This window comes from Eutrigla gurnardus (genome assembly GCF_963514095.1).
Source record: "Eutrigla gurnardus genome assembly, chromosome: 6".
Taxonomy (NCBI): Eukaryota; Metazoa; Chordata; class Actinopteri; order Perciformes; family Triglidae; genus Eutrigla; species Eutrigla gurnardus.
Window position 1 is genome coordinate 4,936,270 of NC_139920.1, and position 27,881 is coordinate 4,964,150.

General features: G+C 43.9%; 1 protein-coding gene across 1 annotated transcript in view; it reads left to right on the forward strand.

Annotated features, from left to right (window-relative positions):
- LOC311014762 (cadherin-2-like) overlaps window positions 1-27,881 on the forward strand; it is an 81,940-nt gene that overhangs the window by 29,785 nt on the left and 24,274 nt on the right. Inside the window, exons 3-11 of the mRNA XM_084011554.1 lie at window positions 7,193-7,395; window positions 9,468-9,641; window positions 11,230-11,385; window positions 17,132-17,276; window positions 17,370-17,542; window positions 19,670-19,807; window positions 20,056-20,241; window positions 20,745-20,998; window positions 23,611-23,753. Of these exons, the coding sequence (XP_083867680.1) occupies window positions 7,193-7,395; window positions 9,468-9,641; window positions 11,230-11,385; window positions 17,132-17,276; window positions 17,370-17,542; window positions 19,670-19,807; window positions 20,056-20,241; window positions 20,745-20,998; window positions 23,611-23,753 (1,572 nt within the window). The remainder of the gene's footprint in view (window positions 1-7,192; window positions 7,396-9,467; window positions 9,642-11,229; window positions 11,386-17,131; window positions 17,277-17,369; window positions 17,543-19,669; window positions 19,808-20,055; window positions 20,242-20,744; window positions 20,999-23,610; window positions 23,754-27,881) is intronic.

Here is a 27,881-nt window from a genome sequence, read left to right on the forward strand (position 1 = left end):
TGCGGACACTGAAATTATCTAAATGGTCTACATGGTCTGATCCCTATTCGTCAGTACCCCCTTTGCATGGTTAGGGTTAAACATGATGTTTATTTTGTAATCGTAGATTGCATAATATGCTCACCGGAGAAGGTCTAAAAACTCAAAATCCAACTCCACTTACTCAGGAGCTAAATAATATATATATATATATTTATGCATCACCTAGGCCTGTTCGATTAATGAATTTTAAATCGTAATCACGATTATGTAGTTAGGACGATGTTAAAAACGTGAAAATAGTAAAATCGATTTTGCAAAAAGTTAAAGTTCTGCACTTTATTCATTCATTTTTGTTTACCTTAAGATACATGTGAAAGTGAGGTTTTTCTCTTTATCCCAAAGGGATTGTTTTTATTTATTAATTAATTTATTTTTTTACAAGAGGTCTACAAGAAGATAACATGGAGCAAAGCCAGATGGCAAAAGTTCATTAATTGTTCTTTATATTAATCCCTTGAGGGATTTTTTGTTTAATAAGAGCAAGGTTTGCACTTTTGTCATTTCACAAAATAATCGTAATCGTAATCGAAAATCGGATTTTGAGAGAAGAAAATCTGGATTTTATTTTTGGGCAAAATCGAATAGCCCTAGCATCACCTGAAACCGAAACTTCCAGCGCTAACCCCTTTGCATCAAAATAGTTGATGAGATCTTCCAGTCGGGACCAAAGTGGTGGACTGGTAGACAGAGAGACAGACACATCTCTAGAACCAGGCTGAAAACTGTAAATAGTTAAATGTATACGTGCAACTGAGGGTCGATTCGTTCGGTGAATTGAAAAGAACAAAGTTATCTGGCTGCTTGTACAATACAGCAGCTTCAGGGTTCACTCCCCGGATCTCACATTGTGTTAGTTTTCTGTACTGGCTGAATGTCCAGCAACATTCGAAAGCCTGATGCTTAGTTCTGCCCCAGTTCCCTCTATACGGTGACCCAGACAGCTCTCACATCAAGTAACAGGAGCATGGATAATGTATGAGCATTAACACAGAGCTGCTAGAGACCATCAGCAGGAGTGGAGGATGCTACAGCGGCAGGGAGGGGTCAGGTGATGAGGCTGAGGTCGAAGAATTAAAGCTTGATGTCCAATTGTCATGTTGGTACGATTTCTGATATTTATAGTCCTGAAAGCCGCTAACCATATAACATAGTATCATTTTATACATTACAGAGGACCAGGACCCTCTCAATGTGATACAGCTGCTGTCAAGAAATGTAACAGCCATACTAATGTTCAAAACTACAAACAGGCCCAAAAATGACAATAACAAACATAAACCACTAACATTTTATAAACTCTTAACACTTTACAAACACTAACACATTACTAGGGATGGGCGTTGTTTATCGATATCGATACTTATCGATACCGATACTGAAAACCAAGCAGTTTACATAAAAACATGGCGCGCTGCTTTAGATTTAAACTGTTTTATTTGCAAGTGTTTCATCATGTTGCTGCTGTTACCATCTTTACTCCGACTACAGTCTTCCAAATGTTGCATTTAGCTGCATAACGTGAGACCCCACTTGAGATCGTTTTACCCGTTCAGCCATGACTGATTGTCTGCACACACACACACACTAGGGTTGCACGGTATACCGGTACTAATATGGTACCGGGGTACTGAGGCATTTAAAACGGTACTATATTGCATTTGGACGGGACCGGTACTTGCAGCGCCGCTGGCAGCGCCCGCAACAGCGCGGCGGACTCGCCACGTGACGTCACCGCGTTGTAACTACAGCTGAGAAGAAGAGGAGCGAGCCGCAGCTTGGGGAGATAAAAAGAAAAAGCAAGCAAGCCGGAGGAAACAGCTAGCAAGTTAGCGAGCAGCGTGGACGGTAGCAACAAACGGAGCAAAGCTTGGAGAGAGCGCGAGCGAGAGGAGCACGGAGAGGAGAATGGCTGCTGCAACCGTCACCACGCCGCAACTTGCGGACAAACCAGCGCCGCAAAGTGCGATATGGCCGTAGTTTAGCTTAAAACAAATGCGCAAAGCGAGGCAGTTAACGCCGATGCACCACTGTGTAAACGGTGTTTAAAACATGCATGGCTAACGGCGGAAACACCTCCGACTAGCCAAACACTTAAAGGACCAGCACCCAGACCTGTACACTGGGCTCAGGGAACGACAGGTCATTTACTCAGGAAGAAAAGCCACATTTAGCGCTAAAAGCAAGCGCCACCACCCTTCACTCTTAACAAAAGTAGCTCTGGAAGAAAAGAAAAAAGAGCTGGTTTATTTATATTATTATATTTTATATTATATTATTGTATTTATATTTTCACATTTTTAAAATTGTGTGCATTAGAAAAGCTTGTCTTTGTGGTATTTTATTTTATTTGCTGATTAATATGTTATTGTTCTAAGATTTTCTATTAAAATAAAGTCAGTAATGAAATTTTTTGCGTTCACTTTTTATTTGAAAAAGTATCGAAAAGTACCGAAAAGTACCGAAACACATGTTGGTACCGGTACCAAAATGTTGGTATCGTGACAACACTAACACACACACACACACACACACACACACACACATAGAGACATACTAGGCACACCACAGCCACGCGACGTCTTTATTAGTATTATATTATACTGCTTTTCGTCCATTTCACACAGCTTTTAGAGGTCCAACAACACTGTATTCGATATGCATTGCCCCAAACCCATCCGTGGTCCTGAATTTCAGCTGTCTAAAAGTTGCTCAAATGAGCTCTGCTGAGAACAGGCTGTTTCTGTGCCTGCACCTGTAAATGCTAATGAGCTCTGTCTTCCTTGTTCCTTAAGCAGTCCGATGTGAAGTGGTTAGCACACACATACAAGCTAACACGAACCGTACCAGAGAAAACCTGTTTTTCATACTATGGGACCTTTAATTCACTACTAACTAAAGGAGGAGAGAGAAAGCAACGTAAACCGTTGTCCTGAATCTTATCGGTACTCCTGTACTGAACAAATTAGGTACCAGTACCATAAATGCTCGGTACCCATCACTTATCAAAAGTAATGGCAAAAGTAATTTTCGGGCCTAAAACATCAAACTTAGTAAATTACTCAATCCAGCATGAGGCTTTAGGCTCATCACAACTCGTTTAAGATAGTATTATTTTATGCTGCCTAAGTTAACCTCGCAGCTAGCGGACTTTTCCTCTCATAGCTCTTGAACTCTTAATTACTTTTAAGTCTCCCAACAGAACACAACGCTTTCATTTCAGCCCCACGGTACGTTGTTTCATGTTAACTTTATTCAAATAGCTAACAGCTAATACTGGTCACAAGGGCAACACGTTGGAGGACCGATTTGAAAAATAAGTTCACTTTCTTATGTAATCAATAATGGGATCTGCTTGGATTCATCACATCTCTGTAACAACATCATCGCCCTACTTTGGGTGCAATCGGAGCCACTTAAGGAATTTGTAACGAGGCTCCATTGTATTGACCTCATTACGTAAGGATTCTTCAATGCTGAGATTGCTCATATCTTTGCAAATGAAATATTGACGGAGTTATTTTGGGTGCAGGCCGTTAAGCTGGTGGTAACTTTGGTGGGTGACTGTTGCTGAGGATCCACTGGTGTAGCTGCTTGCTGTGTCGTGCTCTCCGATTCGTTTCCTACAGTAGTAGATTTTGTCACGGTGCAGTTGACGACATAATCTCCTTTGTGCCTTCTTTATTGTAGGACCCGATATTTCAGCTCAGTGGGAGCCAGTCTGTCTGATAGAGTCAGTGCTAATGTTACTCATCATGCCAACGTTAGCGGCGTGCACTACTTCCTGCATTAGCATATGTTGGAGTGGGAGAGTTAAATGTCACCACTATCGAGCAAAACCCCAAATCAACCGCTCTCTCATGAATCTTAGCACCTCAAATATGAATTAAATATTGGAACAGTGTTTTTGAGAGTCGGCAGTACCACAAATCATAATACTCAAATGTCGGCAAAAATATTGCAGAAGCGGAGGTTGCTGACTGAGTCAGGAAGGACCAGTGTTGTGAGGCCACGAAAACCCAATTGCTCTACTTGCAAAGTGTTCTACGTTGTTCTGATGGATAAGAAAATAGTTTGAGATATTTATAGTTTATAAATAGTGATTCTTTTTGGCTTGTAATGCCTTCAAACATTGTGACTTCCACCACAATAGCTCAACATTATTTTGCTTTTTCAGCTTGTTTTCAGCTTGTTTGATTTGATTTAACATCACTTGTGGCCTGGAGGCTAAAAAAAACCCCACACAATGTGAATTTATCAAGACATTATTTTTTTTAATCATACATTATGCGACAGAGAGCTCAGGGTTCAGAGCGAGAAGAGTAGATTTTCATATGAGCTTTGGTGAAAAAGGTTCTGATTTATTCAAATCTAAAACAGTGATAGTTAAACAACATTTAATAAAACTACATCAATACAATAAAACACAATTATATAACTTAAATACAATAAAAATGGGGAATATATATATATTTATTTATTTATTTATTTTTTAAAGTCTATCAACCATTCTTAATTCCAGGGTTCTCAGTTGAAGAAATCAACACCTCCAACAAATTGCCTCTCGTGATCTGTCTCTCTTCCTGTCTATCTCTTCCTGTCTCTCTCTTCCTGTCTGGAAAGAGACAGAGAGAAGAGAGACAGAAAGTCTCTTTCCATTCGAACACATTTCAAATCAACTTGTGCAACACTGCTAAAAATAAACGGTGTTTCTATCAGAGGAGCAGCGGTGAATAGATTAGCATCCCAGATGTATAAGTATTTATATATCATATCAGTATGTTTTTTCCCATCAAGTGCAGACGAAGGTCAGGTTAGCCTGCTCTCTTTGGGATCTGGTTCCTGGTTGGCTAAATATCTGGATTTGTTTAATCTCAGACCAGCATTCAATCCGACGATGAAAAGCCTCGGGGGTCGAGGTTCCCGCGTCGCCAGCAGATGTCGGGGTCATGACTTCCTGTTACGTGAGCGGCTCATTGTTTGCAGTCTGATTAGCAAAGTGTCATCTGAGACTGGAGAGATAGCTACTGGCTTTCCAGAATGCATTTCAGCCAATGTGTCTGTATTGTAAACTTGTTCTTTTTTCACCGTGCTAGCTAGCAGCATAGCACTAATGGCAACTACTGACCGGACGGAAATATCTCTACAACTCGGGATGGGACATTGTGGGTTGAAAACATAAGTAACTAGTGTTGTAGTCTTACCCCCTCTAACCAAAGCAGCCTCTAATGACACAAAATGATATATTCGTCATCGGAGGCTCCTTTTCAGAATAGAAATACGGAGATCTCCTGTCTCTAGGTGAAATGAGGGAATAATGCACGACCATTCAAATATACTACCGCGTTCCTAACGACATAAAGCTTAATGCAAATGGGTATTTGGAAGTATTCCTTTCAAGATGCAGTATTATATTAAAAGCAAAATAGCATTATAAATGAAATATTGTCGTGCTGCAGGGATCATCATATTTTGCAGACTTAAGATAACATCATTGTTACGAACAGATCCCAGAAAAAGTCACACCAGAATCATGTTCAATGAAAATGAGAATATTTCCGCCAAAATGATGATTCCCTCTCATATCGCGATTGCAGCATCAGTCAAAACACAATGCAGTTCCATATTCTATCAAAGTCCTTCAGCCCTGACTCATGCTAATAATCACATTGTCTCGTCCTGCTCAGCCAAAAGAAGTTGTTGCAGACTTAAACTGCATCTTTTAATAATTTATCACTTTAATTACTTTCAAATTTTGCAGGCTGAACTTTATTCGTCCCCTTAGGCTCGAGGATATTATACCTATTATGGAGTACTTCATTAATTAAAAAAAGTAATCTACAGATTCATTTATAATGAAATAATGTAAATGAAAAACTCTGATTTATACTTGATGCATCAACGAGGGATGTGAGTTAATCGGTCGGCCAAAGTATCGTCACACCACCCGACCTCTGGGGCCTCTGGGGGGTTTGTTTCAGGTCTCTGCCTGACGCACATCGGTTCTGTCTACGTGGAGGCAGATAGGAGGAGAACATGGAGAACATTCAGGATCTCTAAGAATGTTAGTGTGGCACGAGGAGAGTCCCGCATAAGAGATCCGATTGTTCCCTCGCCACGGTTCTCCGTGTGACCGTCTTGTGGAAGTTTAACGAGGCTTCAGACTGAAAATACAGGCTGGTTTTTGTTATTCCTGTGGAAATCTAATCAGGTTGGTAATTTCCGTCCTATTGAGATGTGATTGTCCATCAGAAGGAGAGAACCAGCTGAGGTGGAGGAGGAACGTTTTGTTCTGCATGAGTGTGCCCTCCCCCCGGCATCACAGAAGCTATTTCCTCTCCGAAGGTACTTGGCAAACAAATAAAGAGGAAACATTGCAGGGAGAGAAAAGCTGCTCCCATTGTGGTTTTACTTCAGCTTTGGGATTTGCAGGCAGCTGAAGTCTCCGTGGCCAAGTCCATCTCCCGTATGTTTGTTCACCTGCAACTTGTCAGGTTTCACTCTGTTACAGCATCATCCGCTCTTCCTTAAACGCCTTTTTAAACCTTTCATTTTCTCTCAAGCAGCTTTGGACAGACTCTTTCTCTGCACTGTTTGACAGCTTAACATATATTCTGCATCCGTTTGTTCCAAGATGGCTAAATTATTCAAAACCAGCATGATTTTTAAGGCAGAGATGAATTTGCATATAGGTTTGCATACATCATTTTGACTCTTTGAATCTTTCACAATGTACTTTACAGACAAATAATATAAGAAAAATAGGAAATAAAATGTCCACAAGTCAGAAAAACAAATAGTGCAAAGAAATACTGAATGGATATATTATGTCCAGCATTTACATGTAAAGGGTTCATTATACTGTAAGCACAGAAGGTGTTGTGAAGGTGTCTGGTAGTTTCCCAGAGGGAGACGCTGGGACTGGTTCCTTCGTGGTGTGATGTTTCCTCTACTTGTGTCGACGTCCTGGATGGGGGACAGGCTCTTTGCATCCTTTCAGTTTCAATGACACTTATTTCATGTTCTATCTCAACACATTTCACCTCGTCTCACACAGCACACAAGTGATGGATGGGACCCTCCACTCACACTCTCTCTCTCTCTCTCTCTCTCTCTCTCTCTCTCTCTCTCTCTCTCTCTCTCTCTCTCTCAGTGAGCTTCATGGACTGTGGCAGAGGGAAAGTCCGCTTCGAGGTGGGAGATTCGTCTGCCTTCAGGGTGAGTGAGGAGGGTGTGGTCTACACCCTGCACCGCCTCAGCCTGGTGGGAAAGGGAAACGCTGTGGAGGTGGTCTATGCTGGAGACCTGCAGTCCAAACAGGTCTGGGAGACCAGGGTGCACCTCCATGTCCGCCAGGTAAAACTGTTTCTATGTAGATCCACTTGTAGATATCACAGTTTTCTGCTTCAATACAAAGCTTCTTAAGGCTCCACACGATGATGATGTTTCCAGTTTACCGTCCGGAAGACAAAGACCTTCTTGTCTGTTGGCATGACAACGGTTGAACTCTATATGCCACCGTACTGTTGGTTGGACTGGTCATTTAAAGTTAAGGCCTTGGGCTCAGCAAGCTTGTGATATTGTGACATTTAGATTACGATTGATGAATGATTAATAGATTATTGTAAAATATGATTGATAGATTCATAAGAAAATAATTAAAAATTGGTTGCAGTCCTAATAAACTAAGTATCCTATGTATCATGTTGCATTAATTCCAAAGGACATAGCTCTAAGTGTCTCTCCATGAATATCCAGATCTACATAGTGAATTATAACTGACTATAACTGATATATAACTGTTATAAACATTCACACACATGAGCGTGTCAGCGTGAACACACACCTGGGTCTGAGCCCCCCAATGAGGCCTCAGTAACATAAAGATATGAAATCGGCAGGTGTCCGAGGTCAGCCAACCGCTGATTGCTGAGACAAAGTGAGTCAAACAAGCATCTGTTAGTTTGTTTCATGTACAACGGTGATAATAAGCCCTCTGCATGGATTAAGACAAGACACTGGCCTTGATTGGCAGTTCTTCTAAACACAGCCAGGAATAGCCGGCTGCCATATGCTCGCGCTGCTAACTGCATCGCTGGCTGCCTCGGCGAGAAGGAGGAGGAGGCGGGTTGTCAACAGTCCTTCATAAGGAGGACCTGGGAAGAGTTGTCCTGGCAGTGAGCAGTGTCAGCGCTTTGGCCTTCAGTTGACTGGAGACCAGCGTTGTTATCAGATCAGACTGAAGAGTGAGACGAACACGCAGCATATTTACCCAGCGCCACATGTCACAGACCAGACTGTCTCCATATAATTTATCATATAATATATAATACCACATCAGTTATGTTCATGTTGAGTATTTGTTATCCATCACTTTCTTTGAAATGCAACATATACAGTAAAATATTAAGCCCGACTGCAGAGAGAGACTTCCATGTGAAACAGGCTCCTATTAGAAGTTGGACTTTCACTGAACCATAGAATTAGACGCCTCCCATCTCTCTCTATCTCCTGATACCGAGCCCCAACCTCCCGACTGGTTCTTCTCTAGTTCTGGGTTCTGCTTGTGTGCTAGTCCCTACTTGGAGCATGAGGCGGAACCGTAGACAGGGATCAGCCGAGCACCAGGACTGGTATCTTCTCCATCCATCCATCCATCCATCCATCCATCGTCTACCGCTTATCTTGTATTCAGGGTCATTGGGCGAAGGCAGGGTACAACCTGGACATGATGCCAGTCTATCACAGGGCTGACATGTAGAGGCAAACAATCATTCACGCTTACATTCACACCTACGGGGGATTTAGAGTCATCGATGAACCTATCCCCATCCTATCCAAACTCCACACAGTGGGAACCCGAACCGGGAATGGAACCCGCTACCCACTACACCACCGTGAAGCCCACTGCAGGAGCCCATATGATATAAATTGTATTTTGTGAATAGAATGTTATTGAATCAAAGACTGGTCCTGGATCAGGAGCTGAATGGCCTCATGAGCAGCAGCTGACGTGTGGGGGGGCAGACTACATGAGGAGCTCTTCCTTTTCCTTATCATCCTCTGTGTAGAGGAGTGTGTCTGCTCACCGAGCAGACACACACACACACACACACACACACGCTGACAGGTGGTGGTCATTCATCAGACAGACTATAATGAGAGCATTAATTCAAGCCACTGGAATGAGGTCAGAGATACTCTGACTCACCGAGCCTCCCCGCAGACTGGCTCTACTCAGCTGTGTGTGTGTGTGTGTGTGTGTGTGTGTGTGTGTGTGTGTGTGTGTGTGTGTGTGTGTGTGTGTGTGTGAGAGAGAGTGTGTGAGAGAGTGTGTGAGAGAGTGTGTGAGAGAGTGTGTGTGAGAGTGTGTGTGTGAGTGTGTGTGTGCTGCCCCACTACACAACGCTTGTTTACTGTCTCTGCAGGTGAATCCCAGTGATGCAACACTGACTCAGCAGGTACCAGAGATCTTGTTTCCTTGGCGCAGTGTGGTTGTCAGGGGTGATGGCACTCTGAGGCGGGTGAAGAGGGACTGGGTCATTCCACCGATCAACGTCCCTGAGAACTCACGAGGACAGTTCCCAGAGGAGCTAGTCCGGGTAAGACACACACACACACACAAACACACACACACAGGTTTGTCTTACTGTAGCTATGTGGAGCCTTCGCTGACTCGCCCTGAAGCCAGGAAACAAGCAAGACAACAGTTAATAACACATTCATTCAGAGGGAAATACAACGAGGTTCACAAAGAACAAAAGACCCTTCAATGCACATGCACATACACATGCACATGCACATACACATGCACATGCACATACACATGCACATACACATGCACATACACATGCACGTACACATGCACATACACATGCACATACACATACACATGCACATAAACATACACATGCACATACACGCTGAACTGTAATTAAAACAGTCTAATGCATTTTACATTTATTAGACACTAATGAAATGCACAAGCAACAAGAAGATGTTGTCTGTCTGCTTTTAACAGTGAGGCCGATTTAATGCAATCGGACAGAATATTCCAGCCGGGAAAACAGGAACCAAGAGCAGCTTCACCTACTTTTCATTTAACCCATGCAACAACCAGGAGGTCCGTTCTGGATGACCTTAAGGGTCTGAGTGTGGTGGTGCAGGACTAACAGCAGGAGCACCATTTGGGCTGCAGACATCTGACAACTGGTGTAACATGATGCCATGTTTTCTCCCCTGTTAAAGACCTGTCGTTGGCCCTCAGTCTCTGTAGTTTGAACAGTGTGGGTGACGTTGCAATCAGCAACTTGTGATAAAAGCACAAAGTCGCTTTCCTCCAGCTGTGACCAGAACTTGCTGGTTGGGACACATTAAGATTCAGATACAGCCTGGGAAGTGTGATCACCATCAGCAACTATGCTGGTCCTTCACAGGGACCTGGAAGACAGATAGAACCACTGTGGTTTTAAGTGTTGAGTGTGTTGTACAGTATGAGCATAGCCTAGCACCCGTCCATCCAGACTCCATTCAGAAAACAGTTGTGTTTAGTTTCCAGTCTTCTTCAATCCAGCATGATGTTCATTTAGTCAATTATGGGCCATTGAGGGTCAAACAGACCAGAAGGCAGGGGATGCTTTAGCGGTGGGGCTTCTTGCTGATTGACAGGTCGCATTAGACGCTTGTGTTCATCAGATCCACCCGTCGCTCCTCTACAGTTCAAATATAAGTCACTTTAGTGGAGGATAATGCTCCATGATGCTTGCAGTGAGAAGTCAGTCTCCATCGTCTTTGTGTCCGGTACACATGGTGGATCTCCTGTCCACTCCCGTCTTCACCATGCCGCCTTTCTCTGCTTCGCCGTGATCACATGGACGGCATGCTGAACGTTGGCGCTGCACCAGGAATCCGTTTATTTAGACTTCAGCTCAAATCACAGTTTCTGTAGCGATGCAGCGGGCAGCCTCTAGCGCTTCCTGAGTGTTGCCTCTGCAAACCTAAAGTCGCACTGACGTATGAGACACATCTAGGTCAAACCCACAAAGTTTATCTTCACTTGTATATTATTATTTCTCTCCCTTTAAACTAAAGGGACTTTCACAATGACTCGACTATTTATCACTAACCACATTCATGTTTCAGCTCCGTCCTGTGGGCTGCTAATTAAATGTAAATGCTTCCCTGCTTCAGATCCGCTCGGACCGGGACAATAACCGGATGCTGCGTTACAGTGTGACGGGCCCTGGGGCCGACCAGCCTCCGACCAGCATCTTCATCATCAGCCCCATCTCAGGCCAGCTGTCCGTCACCAAGCCTCTGGACCGGGAACACATCTCCAACTTCCACGTGAGTGTTCCACAGCGGGACAGCAAGAACATTTAGAACCGTCCAGGTTCCTTTTTGACATTTCAGTTGTTGTTATAGTGTTTACACCAAACGTGACGCTAACATTGTGCGATTAAATATGAAGTCAATGCAAAGACGCAAATAATGGTAAATAAGGCATATATGCAAAATTCACCAAAATCTCCTCAAGTTGAAATGTTTCAATGTGAGCGTGAGAATTTTGTGACGCTGTGTCTTGAATGTCTATCAGCGTTGAGATCATCCTCCTGTCTGTGGTCCCCCAGAGGTCTACAATAGTAGCTCAAATTACTCCAGAGACCAGACTAGACTATGTGTCTAAATGACCTTATTTGAATTGTGTTGATGGAGCAGCTACAATATTAGCATAGCCTAGCACCCATCAATCCAGACTCCATTCAGAAGTATTAAAGAAAAGTCATAGTGTTCAAAGTGTTCCTTTGACCAACCTTTAAACATTCATACGCTTGTCAGGGTTATTGCTCCAATTGCCGATGGGATTATTATGTCCACTTCCAGGTTGATGTACATTTTATTAGCTAACATAGACTATATTGCTAAAAGTATTCACTCACCCATCCAAATAATTGAAATCAGGTGTTCAATCACTTCCATGGCCACAGGTGTATAACAGCAAGCACCTAGGCATGCAGACTGTTTCTACAAACATGTGTGAAAGAATGGGTCGCTCTCAGGAGCTCAGTGATTTCCAGCGTGGTACTGTGATAGGATGCCACCTGTGCAACAAGTCCAGTCATGAAATGTCTTCGCTCCTAAATATTCCACAGTCAACAGTCAGTGGGTTTATAACAAAGTGGAAGTGATTGGCAACGACAGCAACTCAGCCAAGAAGTGGTAGGCCATGAAAAAAGACGGAGCGGGGTCAGCGGATGCTGAGGCACATAGTGCACAGAGGTCACCAACTTTCTGCAGGGTCAATTGCTACAGACCTCCAAACTTCATGTGGCCTTCAGATTAGCTCAAGAACAGCGTAGAGAGCTTCATGGAATGGGTTTCCATGGCGATCAGCTGCAACCAAGCCATACATCAGCAAATGCAATGCAAAGCGTCGGATGCAGTGGTGTAAAGCACGCCCCCACTGGACTCTAGAGCATTGGAGACGTTCTCTGGAGGGACCAATCACGCTTCTCCATCTGGTTATATGATGGACGAGTCTGGGTTTGGCGGTTGCCAGGACAACGGTACTTGTCTGCTGCATTGTGCCACGTGTAAAGTTTGGTGGAGGGGGATTATGGTGTGGGGTTGTTTTTCAGGAGCTGGGCTTGGCCCCTTAGTTCCAGTGAAAGGAACTCTGAATGCTTCAGCATACCAAGAGATGTTGGACAATTCCATGCTCCCAACTTTGTGGAACAGTTTGGGGATGGCCCCTTCCTGTTCCAACATGACTGTGCACCAGTGCACAAAGCAAGGTCCATAAAGACATGGAGGAGAGTGGATGGTGGAGAGTTTGGTGTGGATGAACTTGACTGGCCCGCACAGAGTCCTGACCTCAACCCGATTGAACACCTTTGGGATGAATTAGATTGGAGAAAGCCTTCCTAGAAGAGTTGGAAGTTGTCATAGCTGCAAAGGGTGGCCCGACCCACTGTGTGCATGTATTACCCATCAGGCAACGTTCTAGCGTTTCTTTCTTCTTAGCAAACAAATAAACGATCTCACGTTGAATCTTAACATTTAAGTCATTTTCAACTTCAGTTCTTCGTGATGGAAGTGGAATCCAGATGGTTTGTTTGAAGCACCAACACTTCAGTCCATTTACTGATTTCCCTCCTGCTCCACCAACGTCCTCCCCCCCGTTTTTATATTCATCTCTGTTGGATATAAGCACCGAGATGAAGAGGAGAAAAGACCTGTGGTGTTTGCCCACTATATTTACAGTCATACACTTCTGAGAGCAGAGTGTAACCTTTTGATCTGTCGGCATGCACACACACTCGTCACACAGGGGAGAGGGAATCTGGAGTCGCAGCAGGGTGATTTGCATTTAAGCTGTCTCATGAATATTCATGTAATTGGATGTAGTTGTCAGAGCCGGGATGTTTATTCATGAGGGAGACTTTGGCTCTTTGAGGGCCTCATACAGATGCCACATACCCTGTGAAGGAATGACTGTTCGCGGATCCAGGGCCAATCTATAGCTACATTCAGCATCTTTGACCATTTTATGCTAAATAAATACATATCCGTGGCCTGCTGTTTTCATTATGAACAACAAAGAAGTCATATAAAACACAGGGATGTTCTTATGCACATTTTTGATCGTTCTTTTGCAGTTGTTTTCATGATTTGAATATTCCATTCTGAGCTAATATGATGGCATTTTGTAGCTGGGTCATGCGAAAACAGCCAAAATCGGGGTATCATGTACATGACACCTTTCAGATTTAGCTGAAAAGCAGTGAAAATATGCCTTATGTTACCAAACGAGGGAACCTGAAGTTTCAGGTCAATATCTCAAATGGTTTGCCCGTGCCGTCCATTTGAATTTCAAGTGCCACACCCCTTTTTGACACATTGGAATTTCGCATTTCATTTATTGGCAGTTTTGGAGGCCCATAACTTCTGTTCTAATAGTGATAGAAGGCTGAAAATTGCTCTGTTAGTTCATTGTAATATGTACTACACAATTCTACATGCAGAATCAACATTCCTTACTGTTTGGGTGAGAGGTGGGTCACCAAAGTCCAATTTGTTTTTGACGGCCAAAATTATTTTTTCACTTTTTGGGTGCTCCTAGCACCACGATGAATGATCACATTTATTCTAAACAGGATTATTTGTTATATTTGGGACCTTTGCTCTTGCCAAAATGAATTTGAAGGGTATGGTACCACTGGTGGGGGTTTTATGGGGGTCCAAAAACCCTCCCGGGCAGAGGTGACTCTTTTGGAACCCCATATTTGGACCCCCAAATGACCACGTGGTCACTTGATGATCCTAATGGGATTTATACCAGATAAAGATACATATTTGTTCTTTCTTTTAATGAAATAAAACCTTTGACTATGAAGCTCCTTGATATGAATTTTATTCGTCAAAATGCACCATTTTTGACTTTTTTTCCAGAAGTCTGGAATGTATATCAGGGAGAATTTAGTGATGATAAAGCATGAAAATAGTGGAAATAACTTAGTATTATGCTCAGTGATGGCAAACAATTAAACATTTATCTTATCTTATTTACATAGTTATCCATAGATGAATTTCACAAAAACGTCACCATGTTCATCTGAACGTTCAACAATGTTGAATGACTGCGAGTGTTCTCCCTCCGGGTTCTGTATCCAAGTGTTCTGAATCTGATTGTTGTCCTGCATCGACATCTGTGAATATTGTATCCTGTGATATTCTTTTCATCCGTATCTTATCTTTGGAAATTGGTATAAAGCAATGATGCGATTGTGTTCCACTGAGCGTTTTGGCCGAGGCGTAACGTCTCTCCAATTTGTACGTTTCCTCATGTTTTTTAATATTTTCTGCACTAACAAAGAAGAATATAATGTTCTTAATGTTTTCATTTGCCCATTGAAACATCTCCATTGGTGTCAGAATGTGGTTTGCATCAGTGGCCTGCAGACTTGCTCGTGCTGCAAGTCGCTTGTCATGTGTATCATATGTATCTTTATCTGGTATAAATCCCATTAGGATCATCAAGTGTCCACGTGGTCATTTGGGGGTCCAAATATGGGGTTCCAAAAGAGTCACCTCTGCACGGGAGGGTTTTTGGACCCCCATAAAACCCCCACCAGTGGTACCATACCCTTCAAATTCATTTTGGCAAGAGCAAAGGTCCCAAATACAACAAATAATCCTGTTTAGAATAAATATGATCATTCATCGTGGTGCTAGGAGCACCCAAAAAGTGAAAAATAATTTGGCCGTCAAAAATTTTTTTGACTTTGGTGACCCACCTCTCACCCAAACAGTAAGGAATGTTGATGCCTGTAGAATTGTGAAGTACACATTACAATGAACTAACAGAGCAATTTTCAGCCTTCTATCACTATTAGAACAGAAGTTATGGGCCTCCAAAAATGCCAACAAATGAAATGCGAAATTCCAATGTGTCAAAAAGGGGTGTGGCACTTGAAATTCAAATGGACGCCACGGGCAAACCATTTGAGATACTGACCTGAAACTTCAGATTCCTTTGTTTGGTAACATAAGGCATATTTTCACTGCTTTTCAGCAAAATCTGAGAGGTGTCATGTATATGGTTGGCTGAGTTGGCACGGAATGACCCAGCTTCCACAGTCAAACCTGCACTTCACAAATATGCTGAGCAAAATGAGGCTGCAGACACAACCTGAAGAAGAACCAGGGCCACTGAAGGATGCTGCTTCCTCTGTAGCTGTTTGAAGAAAAATATTGATTACAACTATGTCATCCATGATGGACTTAAAACTACATGTTTGTTGGATTAAATGGAATGTACAAATATTCAAGCTCCATCGAGGATGATGGATAATACTGATTTACCAACAGTAATGACACCAGCAGGTCTAAATGCTTTGTTTCATGACCAAATACCATCGCCTGTTGATGGACGACGGGACTCGCCACAGTCGGCTATTTAATAATGTGAAACGCCACTGATCAACCTTAGCAACGTCAACATGTCTTTATTAGAGATATTGGGTTGTTCTTTAGTGGAGATACTGGGTTGTTCATTAGTGGAGATACTGGATTGTTCTTTATTAGAGATTCTCGGTTCTTCTTTAGACTGGCTCCCTTTTTCAGCACGCATCCAATTCAAGGCGATGGCACTGGCCTTCAAGGCCATCAATGGAACGGCACCCATCTACCTTCAAACACTGGTCAAACCACACGCCCCGAAGCGAGCACTTCGCTCCTCTACTTCAGCTGGCCGGCTGGTACCACCATCGCTGAAATCAAACAAATGTCACTCAGCAAAGTCCAGACTCTTCTCTGTTCTGGTCCTCAGTGGTGGAACGAACTCCCGACCAATGTCAGGACAGCAGAGTCACTGCCATCTTCCGCGAAAGATTCAAGACTCACCTGTTAAGACTTCACCTCGACTCTGCATAGCATGACACACTCCCCCCCCCCCCATTCACTGTAACTAACTCCATGTAGTTGGATCCGTACAGTGATTACGGCTCAGGAAACTCACCACATTGATAATTGTTAGCTTATTAATATCAGACATCCATCTTCTGCTGGAGAACCAGTCAAATAATCAGAGAAGGTTCCAGATGATCCAGATTCTTTGTGATGTTAGTGCTCACATGTGACAGTGATACTAAAGAACTGTCACTTTCTGATACTAGTTTGACTCTGCCTACATAATATATCACCGCAACAATATTTACAAACACAAAAAAAAGGTCTGTATAACTACTGCGGCATCGCTACAGTCACTCCCAATGCAATCAGCTACTAGGATTACTTTAACAATTCCATTCACTAGTTGCAAACATTCCGAGATGGCAACAGTCAAAACTTGTAAGTCGGTACTTTCATGTGGTTGACCCAATGTGATTGCAATCTAATCTGATCACCCAAAGAGCCTTTTGACAACGTGAACAGGGAATCCCTGAACCCATGACATCTATCTTAGGGGAAAGAACCTTCCTTTGATGTGACACATTGGTGTTAACTTTTATGCACAAATGATACTGTTAAACACTATTTAAACCATTGATCAAGTGTTTGTGTGTGGTTGTATGTGTGTTTGTTTGTGTAGTTGCGAGCCCATGCGGTGGACCTGAATGGGAATCAGGTAGAGAACCCCATCGATATCGTCATTAACGTCATCGACCAGAACGACAACAGACCAGAGTTCACACATACCATGTTCAATGGCTCTGTACCAGAGGGATCCAAGCCTGGTACAGACACACACACACACACCCACACACCCTCACACACACACACACACACTCATCCATAGCTGTGTTGACTGGCTGTGTGTTTCCCTGCAGGCTCCTTTGTGATGACAGTGACATCAGTGGATAAGGACGATCCAAAAACTGCTAATGGGATGCTGCGATATAAGATCCTCTCCCAGAATCCCCAGAGCCCCTCCTCCAACATGTTCACCATTAACAACAAGACTGGTGACATCATCACTGTGGCAGCAGGTCTTGATCGGGAGGTAAGTGTGTGTGTGTGTGTGTGTGTGTGTGTGTGTGTGTGTGTGTGTGTGTGTGTGTGTGTGTGTGTGTGTGTGTGTGTGTGTGTGTGTGTGTGTGTGTGTGTGTGTGTGTGTGTGTGTGTGTGTGTGTGTGTGTGTGTGTGTGTGTTGGGTGGACATTTTGTCAGGCTCATCCCTGAAACCACATGGAGCAGCTGGGAGTGTCCAGCCGGCAGTACAAAGACAGCTTGTAGCTTTTTTCTTGCGTCAGTAGATCATGCAGAATGTTGCATCATGCTATCTGCATGCTATCTGCCTTTTAAAGGAGTTGTTCATCATCGATCAGTTCTGCCTCTTACTTTTGAACGTTATTGTATTAGTGACACTTCAAATACCGTCTGCAGCTTTAACCTGGACTTCAACTTTTATAGAATAAATAACAATACGGCATTAACTAAGGCATGAAAACTTTTTCTTTTACATTCACAGTTAACTACATTCTGAATTCCTGAAAGAAAACGTGATGTTTCAGCGAAGTGATGATTCTAATGGTTTAACAACACGTCCGATGTTACATTTTAACTGTTCTGACCACATTTCTTCAAATTCTTCGAAAGCAAGTTATGAAAATATTATATTGTGAGATCTTTTATAAAAAGAAAAATAGCAATCCAATTTATTCATCTGATTCAATATGTTGATTTAATGTATATTTTCTGTTATTGAATCCAAAGCACATTTAAACACATGCAAACATAAAAATAATGTCAAACTAAATTATTGATCTAATTTCCTTTGAGGAAAACGGTTCCTGTGGGTGAAGGGAAATCTTCTTAACACACAATCAGAAGCAGCTGAGTGTGTAAATCCTGAAACACGGTTCCTACTAGTCCTCCAGGAGGGTTCCTTCATCGTGTTGAGGAAATGCACTTCCCTCACTGCCTTTTTTTCCAGAGATTTCAGCCACATCTTAAGGTCTTTCTCTGCAGACGGGGTTTGCTTCGTCACCATGGTGATGGATCAGTTGGCTTCATGTGACTTTATATGGGACTTTGGTCCTAGCGGGGTGGACTTTCACAAAAATAATACAAAGACTGAAATAATTTGTTAAGAAATAAATATGTATTTCTTAACAAACTGTTAAGTGATTCCAGTGAGTTTGAGTGCCATTGTAAGAGTTTTAAGCATATTTAGCAGATTCTGGGGACAGGAAGCTTTCCGTGACCAGCGAACGCTCCTGTTGTTACTGTCCTGCTCAGTTAAACATGCAGTCTGGCTGAGGTGAGTTGAGGGAATGCCGGCGGGAGGGAGAGGGGCCGCGGCTCCTCTACATGTGTGTGAAGTGAAAAGCAGCAGAAACTGCTCACTTTTCTAGTTCGCAAATCCACCAATGAAGCAGCGATGTGGTGTGCAGCTGATGATTAGTTAATTCACCCACCACACTTTTCAAAGTCAAGAAGGAACCGTCAACCAAAATAATGAACCTGAAGGATTATTTAAGGGACAAGATTTACTTCATTTTAATGGTGCGGTCCATTATGAATGCAGTGATCAATCTCTGGACTGTTTCCAAGCAAGCCCAGAATATGATTGGTGGAAGACTGACCACACTACAGGAAATAGAAAAGAGAGCAAAAGTATCAGTTTGACTCTGATTCAGTAGACAAACCGGCTTGTGAAAGACATGTTGACTTTTAGAAAATCAGAGAATGATGCATGAAGTTTGTTCAAGCTGACCTTTTTAGAAGAGTAATATAGATCGATGTTTGAAATGATATTTTCCTTTTCAAAGCTGATTGGAGGTGTACAGAACCCTGTTAAACCTGTCATTAGCACGATGGTGAATGAATCATCAGCTGTTATTGGGCTCTGACAGGAAGATATTACATTGTTGTCAAATGTATTTATTTAACAAATATTAATAATCATGATTATAATTATAATAATAATAAAAAAATGTATGTTTAACATCCATTCATCATTACTGCAGCATCAGTCTTTCAGATGGGACAGTCTTTTCGTCGGGACAGTCTTTGAGACAGGGCAGGGTTTTAGACGGGACAGTCCTTTAGATGGGGGAAGCAGCTGGACTGCGACGTGGCTCATGTGTCCAGCTGTTGACTCCCTTTGTTCTCGATTTGTCTACAGAAAGTCACCCAGTACACCCTGATCATCCAGGCGACGGACATGGAGGGAAATCCCACCTACGGACTGTCCAACACCGCCACCACCGTCATCAGGATCACTGATGTCAACGACAATCCCCCAGAGTTCACCACGGACACAGTGAGTCCACACACACAGAGGGAAGGTTAGCTGGTGGAGGAGTACTGGAGTTCCTCAGTAGAGGTGGACAGGTTGGACAGGAAGAAGCCGTGTTGTAGGGGGACATATGGAAATAAACAGAAGTTTTGGTGTGAGCCAGAGGACATCATGTCCACTTTGGACTGATTTTTTTACAGACATTTTCATTTTGTTTAGTTTCCTTTGATGTGACACATTGGTGTTAACAATGCTTTCTGTCTGTCTTTCAGTTCTTTGGGGAGGTCCATGAGAACCGGGTGAATGTTATCGTTGCCAACCTGACTGTGACGGATAAAGACCAGCCTCACACTTCGGCGTGGAGCGCCGTGTACCGCATCATCGCCGGAGACCCAACCGGACGCTTCTCCATCCCCACCGACCACACCACCAACGAAGGCCTGCTCACTGTGGTCAAGGTGGGGTTTGTAGGAAACACGGAAATTAGCAATGCAATGGTTTTCTCAACAAAAAGCCAGTTTTATGTGTCAATGGTTGTGTTTTTACTGCGACTGTAGTGTAGTTTGTTGATAGTCCAACATTAGTCTTTTATTTCTGCCGATCCTTCACTGGTTGCAAACATTCGAAGATGGCCACTTGATGCTTCAAAACTGTTGTCCACAAACCGATGGAAGACGTCGCCATGACAACATCCACTTCTTATAAATGTGGTGCTCCTTTGTGAAGATTATCTTGTTGCGCAAAATGTAACTTCCTTGTTGGCCTAACAAATGACATCATCCCTGCAGAACTCTATGGGATGTTCTCCATCATGCTGCGAGTGACAGATGAGTGTGGCTCCCAGCATGATGCTGATCATCCAACGGTTTAATGTCCTCTTCCTCCACCTCCTCCTCTCCATCCTCCTCTTCCTCCACCTCCTCCTCTCCTCCTCCTCTCCATCCTCATCCTCCTCTTCCAGCCCATAGACTTCGAGCTGACCAGGTCCTTCATGCTAACTGTGGAGGCGGTAAACGAGGTCCCGCTTGCCCGAGGCATCCACCTGCCTCGCCAGTCCACAGCAACCGTCTCCGTACGGATCCTGGACCTCAACGAGAGTCCAGAGTTCAGCCCCAATCCCAAGTCCATCAAACTGGAGGAGGGTCTGCCTGCAGGGTCTCTGCTCACCAGCTTCACGGCCCAGGACCCGGACCGCTTCCTTAGACAAACTGTCCGGTAAGAAGACCCCCTGCCGGAAGCTTGGCCTTCAGAGGCGTTTATCTTAATGAAAGTCAGTTCACAGAGTTTTATTGTAAATCAAATTATAAGTGTGTATAATTAAAATGTGTAATTTCACCACAGCAATGCTGAGCAGGTTTTAGTGGAGCTGAATGTACCTTCCACTGTCTTTTGATAAGAAGAATGTGTGCTTTTCATTTTCTAAATTGGCTGTGCATTCATAAGAATGTATTCTTAAGGCACTGTCAATGGCTCGTTGAAAAGATGACTGAAATTAAATTAGTGTATTAATATGTATCGAATGCAACCTTGAACTCAGTTACAATATTGCTTTATCTATTTATACAGCACATTTCTTCAGCTGGAACACTGTGATTAGATGAAAGGTGGTATCTGTAGAGAGCCCTTCTCAGTAATGGCCGGAGCCGTTAGCTTACATTTCAACATGAACAATAAGTTGCCAACAAGCCAATATCTGTTCACAGTGGCTTGGTTGGTTCTTTGGTTTGTTGGTTGTTTGGTGTCCTATTTGGTTGGTTAGTTGGTTTATTAGTTGGTTGATTGGTTGGTTGGTTGGTTGGTTGGTTGGTTGGTTGGTTGGTTGGTTGGTTGGTTGGTTGGTTGGTTTGTTATTAGTTGGTTGGTTGGTTGGTTTTTTGATTGGTTGTTTGGTTGGTTGGTTGGTTGGTTTTTGGGCTGCAGCGTTTATCTGATCACTGATCAGGTTAGCCATTGATCTGTGTGGGGGCAGGAGAGATGTGTGTCAGAGCTTTGAAGATGATTCACAGTCTTGTTGTCAAGACCATCTAAGCCAAGACCAAGTCAAGACCAAGACCAAACCAGGGCAACTCACACTCAGCCTGACACAGCCATGACAAACATCTGGATGAATAATCCAAAAGCATTGCAGAGTTGACTTTCATGTAGGGATGCACCGATCGATCGGTCGCCAGTGAAGTATCAACATCACATGCAAGAAGAACGTCAACCGTTCGTCAGCTTAATTACAGCCACCCGAGCGGAGCTTAGCGGGTGGGTGGGCAGTGAAAACACACAGCGGCATTTTATTATAAAAGTAGCCGTCCGGTTCCCGTCCGGGTCCACTCCGGCGTGCGCACGTTTCTAGTCAGCAGGAGCGGAGCTGAACGAGCAAGTGGCCACGAGCGGGCAGCAGATTTTGCAGAGAGCGGCATTGTTATTATAAAAGTACTGGTCCGGTTCCACTCCGGTCCCGCTCACACCACGAGTCTGAAGCCCAAGCCTGACCCAGAATCCAGCTGTGTCCAACAGTATGTTCAGTCATAAAACGGCTCGATTATTATTATTATTATTATTATTATTATTATTATTATTATTATTATTATTATTATTATTATCCTCCCATCCATTCTGTGATCGCTGATCGGTATCGGCCGATTAATGATTCCTGTGATCGGATCGGCCCCAAAAATGCTGATCGGTGCATCCCTACTTTCATGAGGGGAGTTTTCCTTTGTTTTCTATGAGCAATCACAGTAAAGATTTCTAGGGACTTCCTCACACACATCAAAGTCCTCTTTGAGACAAGGAAGGAAAAGATGTGTTCAATTCTGAGACGACACAGACCTTCAAAAAAGGGTCCTGAGACCTTCAACTGATCCGGACTAGTACAAACCGCTGAATCAGCTGAATAATCACTGTACTCTAGTGAGGCCGGCATGCTCTTTCTGTCGCAGCCCCATTTTAAGAGACGAGCTGTAAATACTGGAGGGAAGGACCAGGTCTGCAGCGAGCCTGCACCACTGCTGCTTCCTGTCCCCTTCCTTCTTTCTTTTACATCCCACTATTTGTTTCTAAATGTAGTGCTGAAGTCTTTGTAGCCTAGCAACAGCCAATGGTGGACGCACACTTCCTTCACAAAAACATGCGAGCGCACACACACACACACACACACGCACGCACACACACACACACATTCACACATAAAGCGAGTGTATTGAGCGGTGCTGCGGGCCGGGGAGAGCTGTTTGGTGTCTGATTCTCCGTTGCTGTTGCTTTGTATTCTGTGGTTGCTGCTGCTCCTACATTTATTCATAACTGTGCCTTTCAACTCTTTATCTTACCAATTAAAAATATGACAAATGGACAATATTCCCTATTCATGTGTGGTTTTACGGCGGCGTATTGGCAGCTCTGCTCACCTTTGTTGAAAGCTGTGCTTTTTCCCTGTTTATTCACTCTTTTCTTGACGGCGTGACCCGATCGACACATCGCCGTTTCTGCTGTCGCAGCAATGCAGGCGTCCAAGTACATCCTGTTACATAAATGCATTTCATCAGCACATAGCAAGGGATTTGCCCCGCTGCATTCTGCTTGTTTACAAGTCTGTTAACATATCACACATTTTCACTGGGAGATATATTTTTGATGTGATGGCTGGAGGTGGACTGGTTCCCAGTGAGGATAAATGACTGGATTGTGTGGGCCTCGTGAGAGAGCTGCAGCCTCCGTGGATCAGCTCCCCAGTAGCCGCATGGCCCGTAGCCAGGGAGGCAGATAAAGAAGCCTCTCTGTGCTGCTTTCTCATGCTGTGTGTCTCTCTCTCTCCCTCCCTCCCTCACTCAATCCAGGTACTCCAAGATGTACGACCCCGCTAACTGGCTGGAGATCGACCCGGTCAACGGACGCATCTCCACCATCGCCGTCCTCGACAGGGAGTCTCCCTACGTCAAGAACAACCTCTACAACGTTACCTTCATGGCTTCTGATAACGGTGAGACGCCGTGGCTGCATCAGTGTCCTGCAATAACCCCACCCAACACACACACACACTCACACACACGCACACACACACACACACACACACACTCACTCACTCACTCACTCACACACACACACACACACACACACACACTCCCACACACACTCCCCCACACACACACACACACACACACACACACACACACAGAGGTGGATTGTGTTCACTGGACCTCAGTGCTCTTCCAATAATTGCTGTGGAGCTATTTTTTCTGTCAGAAGTGTGAAACAGTAGCAAGAGAAGCTAGAATCTAATTTTTTCAGCACAAACACAAACACACACACCACACCGCTACTTTACTGCCTTTGAAGCCTTCTGATGAGGTGGTGTGAAGTAGGGCTGGGAGACACAGAGTAACTCACCATATGGTAATATAATTTCGTCCACAATAACGATAATATCACGATACCGATTCTGCGATACACGCTATATTGCAAGAAATCCTCTACTACATGCATCACGATATCTGAAGGAGAAAAAGTACCGGTGAAAAGGCACAAGCAGGAATTAATCATATACTGTGTTTATTCACTGCACTGTGGTGTCACTTTCACAGAATGTGTGAAAAACACACACACACACGCACACACACACACACACACACACATGCTGACTGGACATGTCTACATGTGCCATCATTCCAATAAAGCCATAAACTGTCAAAAAAGGTCAAGATGAGTCATGAAGTAGTGACTGGTGAGGCTAAATGGTAACAGGCTTAATGCATGGAATCAGTAAATAACGCCTGAATATTTTAATAAAAATACAAATAATAAAAAATAGTTTAATATTTTTTTTATAAATATATATTTGGCGCCAGTGTATGGATAATGAATCGCAGCAGGGAGTATCCCGATATATAGTCCCACCACCAGTGTTGGGAACGTTACTTTAAAAAAGTAATTAGTTATAGTTACTCACTACTTGTTCCAAAAAGTAACTGAGTTAGTAACTGAATTACTTTATAATAAAAGTAACTAGTTACCAGGGAAAGTAACTATTTGCGTTACTGTAAAAAAAAATCTAAAAAACATCTCCACCTTGAAAATGCCAACTTTTCATCGGATTGCTCCGGACTCGCCATCTCTGCTGCTTCTTCGAATTAGGGATGGCCAAAACAAAAAATATTTTTGACCGACCACCGAGCCTCATTAACTGGTTGAAACCGGTTGACTGATCAGATTAAAATGCGCTATTAAAATGCCCCGCCCCCCCCTTGATTTCGATTCGCGCTTGCTGCTCATCTCTCTCCCGTTCTGTCTCCGACTCACTCACACACACTCTGCCCCGGCGCCGCCCTTCCACTCACGTCACTTTTTTAAATCCTCTACAGCGCGAAACATCGAGTCCCGCGGCTCATTTAGGAAAATGACAGCTCCGAGACGCTGCTTGTTTAGTTTGAGGAGATGGTAGTGCTAATAATAATAAAGCAAGATGATTATTATCATGACCTTATCTGTTACCATTGAAAATCCTGAAATGTAGTAATGTCCGAATCCAAGCCCATCCAAGATAAAACGGGCACCTTCGGAATGTGTAAAAGACGCACCGGCGTGAAATGTTTTTATTTGGGCTATTAAGTATAATTTATGAAAAATTCAGTGTTAGGGATAAGTTGTTCATTTCACACAAAAAAGATCTAGATGGCAAACTGTAGTCTTGTAGTCTACTCCTAGTCACGTAGCGTGTAGTCTTGTGTATAATAATTGAGATCGCATTCTCCGCACCTCGCATGCGGGAATAATTCAAACTTGAGGAGAAATTATACAGTGGGAGACGCTGTGTCTGTCATATATCACAAAACAGGGTCAGAGCGCACAGCAGTAGACATAATGACGGCGAGACCCCGGTGCCTCCACGAGCCGGGCCGTTCATCAGCATCATCATCACCACTGTCTTCACCATCCGCGCTCCACAGCTGCACCGGATTCCCGTCCAACACCAGAACGGCGGGACACCGGGGCCCGCGTGGCCCTCGCGCGCCGCTCAGACCAGCAGCAGCCCCAACTCCGGCTCCAGCTCGCGGCAAGTTTGCACGTTTCTCCACGGACAACAGGCTGCCGAGACCAGGCATGCAAGCAGAACACGATCCTGACGATCCTAACCGACAACCGACAAATTGAATTCATAGTAACGCACTGCATTTAACGTTCAGTAACGATAACGGTGTTGTAATGACGGAAACAGTAATTAGTTAGATTACCCCGTTACTGAAAAAATAACAGCATTACCTAACACCGTTCTTTTAAACGGCGTTGTTCCAAACACTGCCCACCACTAGTGTGAAGGTGTGACTCCTGTTGTGGGGCCTCACTTTGGTGGGGCTCGGTGCCACGGAGATCGCAGCACACATCCTGCAGAACAGCTCAATTGGTTGATACAAACTATGGATGTCACTAGTTAATAAGGACATTACGCAAGTTGGTCTATTTGAAAGTTTGTAAATTCTGTGAAAGTGACGGCACAGTGTGTGTATGTGTGTGTGTGTGTGTGTGTGTGTTTGTGTGTTTGTGCTGAAAAAATTAGCTTCTAGCTTCTGTTGCTACTGTTTCTAAGTAACACTGCTGACAGAAAAACCAGCTCCACAGCAATTACTGGAAGAGCACTGAGGTCCAGTGAACACAATCCACCTCTTTGACTGTGTGTGTGTGTGTGTGTGTGTGTGTGTGTGTGTGTGTGTGTGTGTGTGTGTGTGTGTGTGTGTGTGTGTGTACAGGTTTGAATGTTACATCTTTGCTGCAAGGAAAAATTACTTTTATTCTTGTTGTTTGACATGAAAATAATATATTTATTATTATTATTATTATTATTATTATTATTATTATTATTATTTAGAAGTAGAAGTTTTTAACACGGCCCAGAGAAGAGAAGGGCAATGGATGGATGATTTTAACACGTGTGTAATGTTGAATGAAGCGTATACAGGCGAGGAGGAGGAGCGGCATGTCACGCCTGAAGCTGTCTTCCTGTTGACAGACAGATTATACAGTCCTCCTTTAATTACGTTTCCATTCCTCATTCCCGTAATCAGATGTGGTGATGTGGGAGGCTGCTGGGATTACGGAGACACAGAACTCCCATTGATTTCCGATGGAGATGTTTTCTGCCTCTTCACTACTTCATTCCCAGAGTCTCCTCTTGTCTGGACCACAACAGTGCTTTATAGCTGCAGAAAAGGGGATGCTCTGTTCAAAGTGGAAAATTGTTCAGGAGGAATGTCATTGAGCGTCCAGCCTGCACCCGCCACACACAGAGAGCCACTGTGCTGCACACTTCCTGCTCACGCACACTTCCTGCTCCCTCACACTTCCTCCTCACGCACACTTCCCTTCCTGCTCACGCTCACTTCCCTTCCTGCTCACGCACACTTCCTGCTCAAGCACACTTCCCTTCCTGCTCACGCACACTTCCCTTCCTGCTCACGCACACTTCCTGCTCGCGCACACTTCCCTTCCTGCTCACGCACACTTCCTGCTCTTGCGCACTTCCTGCTCAAGTACACTTCCTGCTCTTGCACACTTCCTGCTCAAGCACACTTCCCTTCCTGCTCACGCACACTTCCCTTCCTGCTCACGCACACTTCCCTTCCTGCTCACGCACACTTCCTGCTCGCGCACACTTCCCTTCCTGCTCACGCACACTTCCTGCTCTTGCGCACTTCCTGCTCTTGCGCACTTCCTGCTCAAGTACACTTCCTGCTCTCGCACACTTCCTGCTCAAGCACACTTCCTGCTCACGCACGCTTCCTGCTCAGGCACACTTCCTGCTCACACACACTTCCTGCTCTCGCACACTTCCTGCTCACACACACTAGGCGCGTTTCGTATCATGCATGCGCATGCATTTGCCTCGCAAAACCAGGCATTCTGGGAAAAAAACGTCACAAAAGCTGGTGATAACTTCCCGTTGCGACATGTCACATGACTTTAAAAACTTGCGGTATCTCCAGGGTACCTCCCTCCGCATGCTTTTCTGTGCAGATGGTCTCAAATAAGTGCGGACATAAAACACTCCCCTCAACGTTGCCCTAGTTTGTTAGAATTACCACGTGGTATTTCCCACGTGAGAAAATTCCTCAGCCTC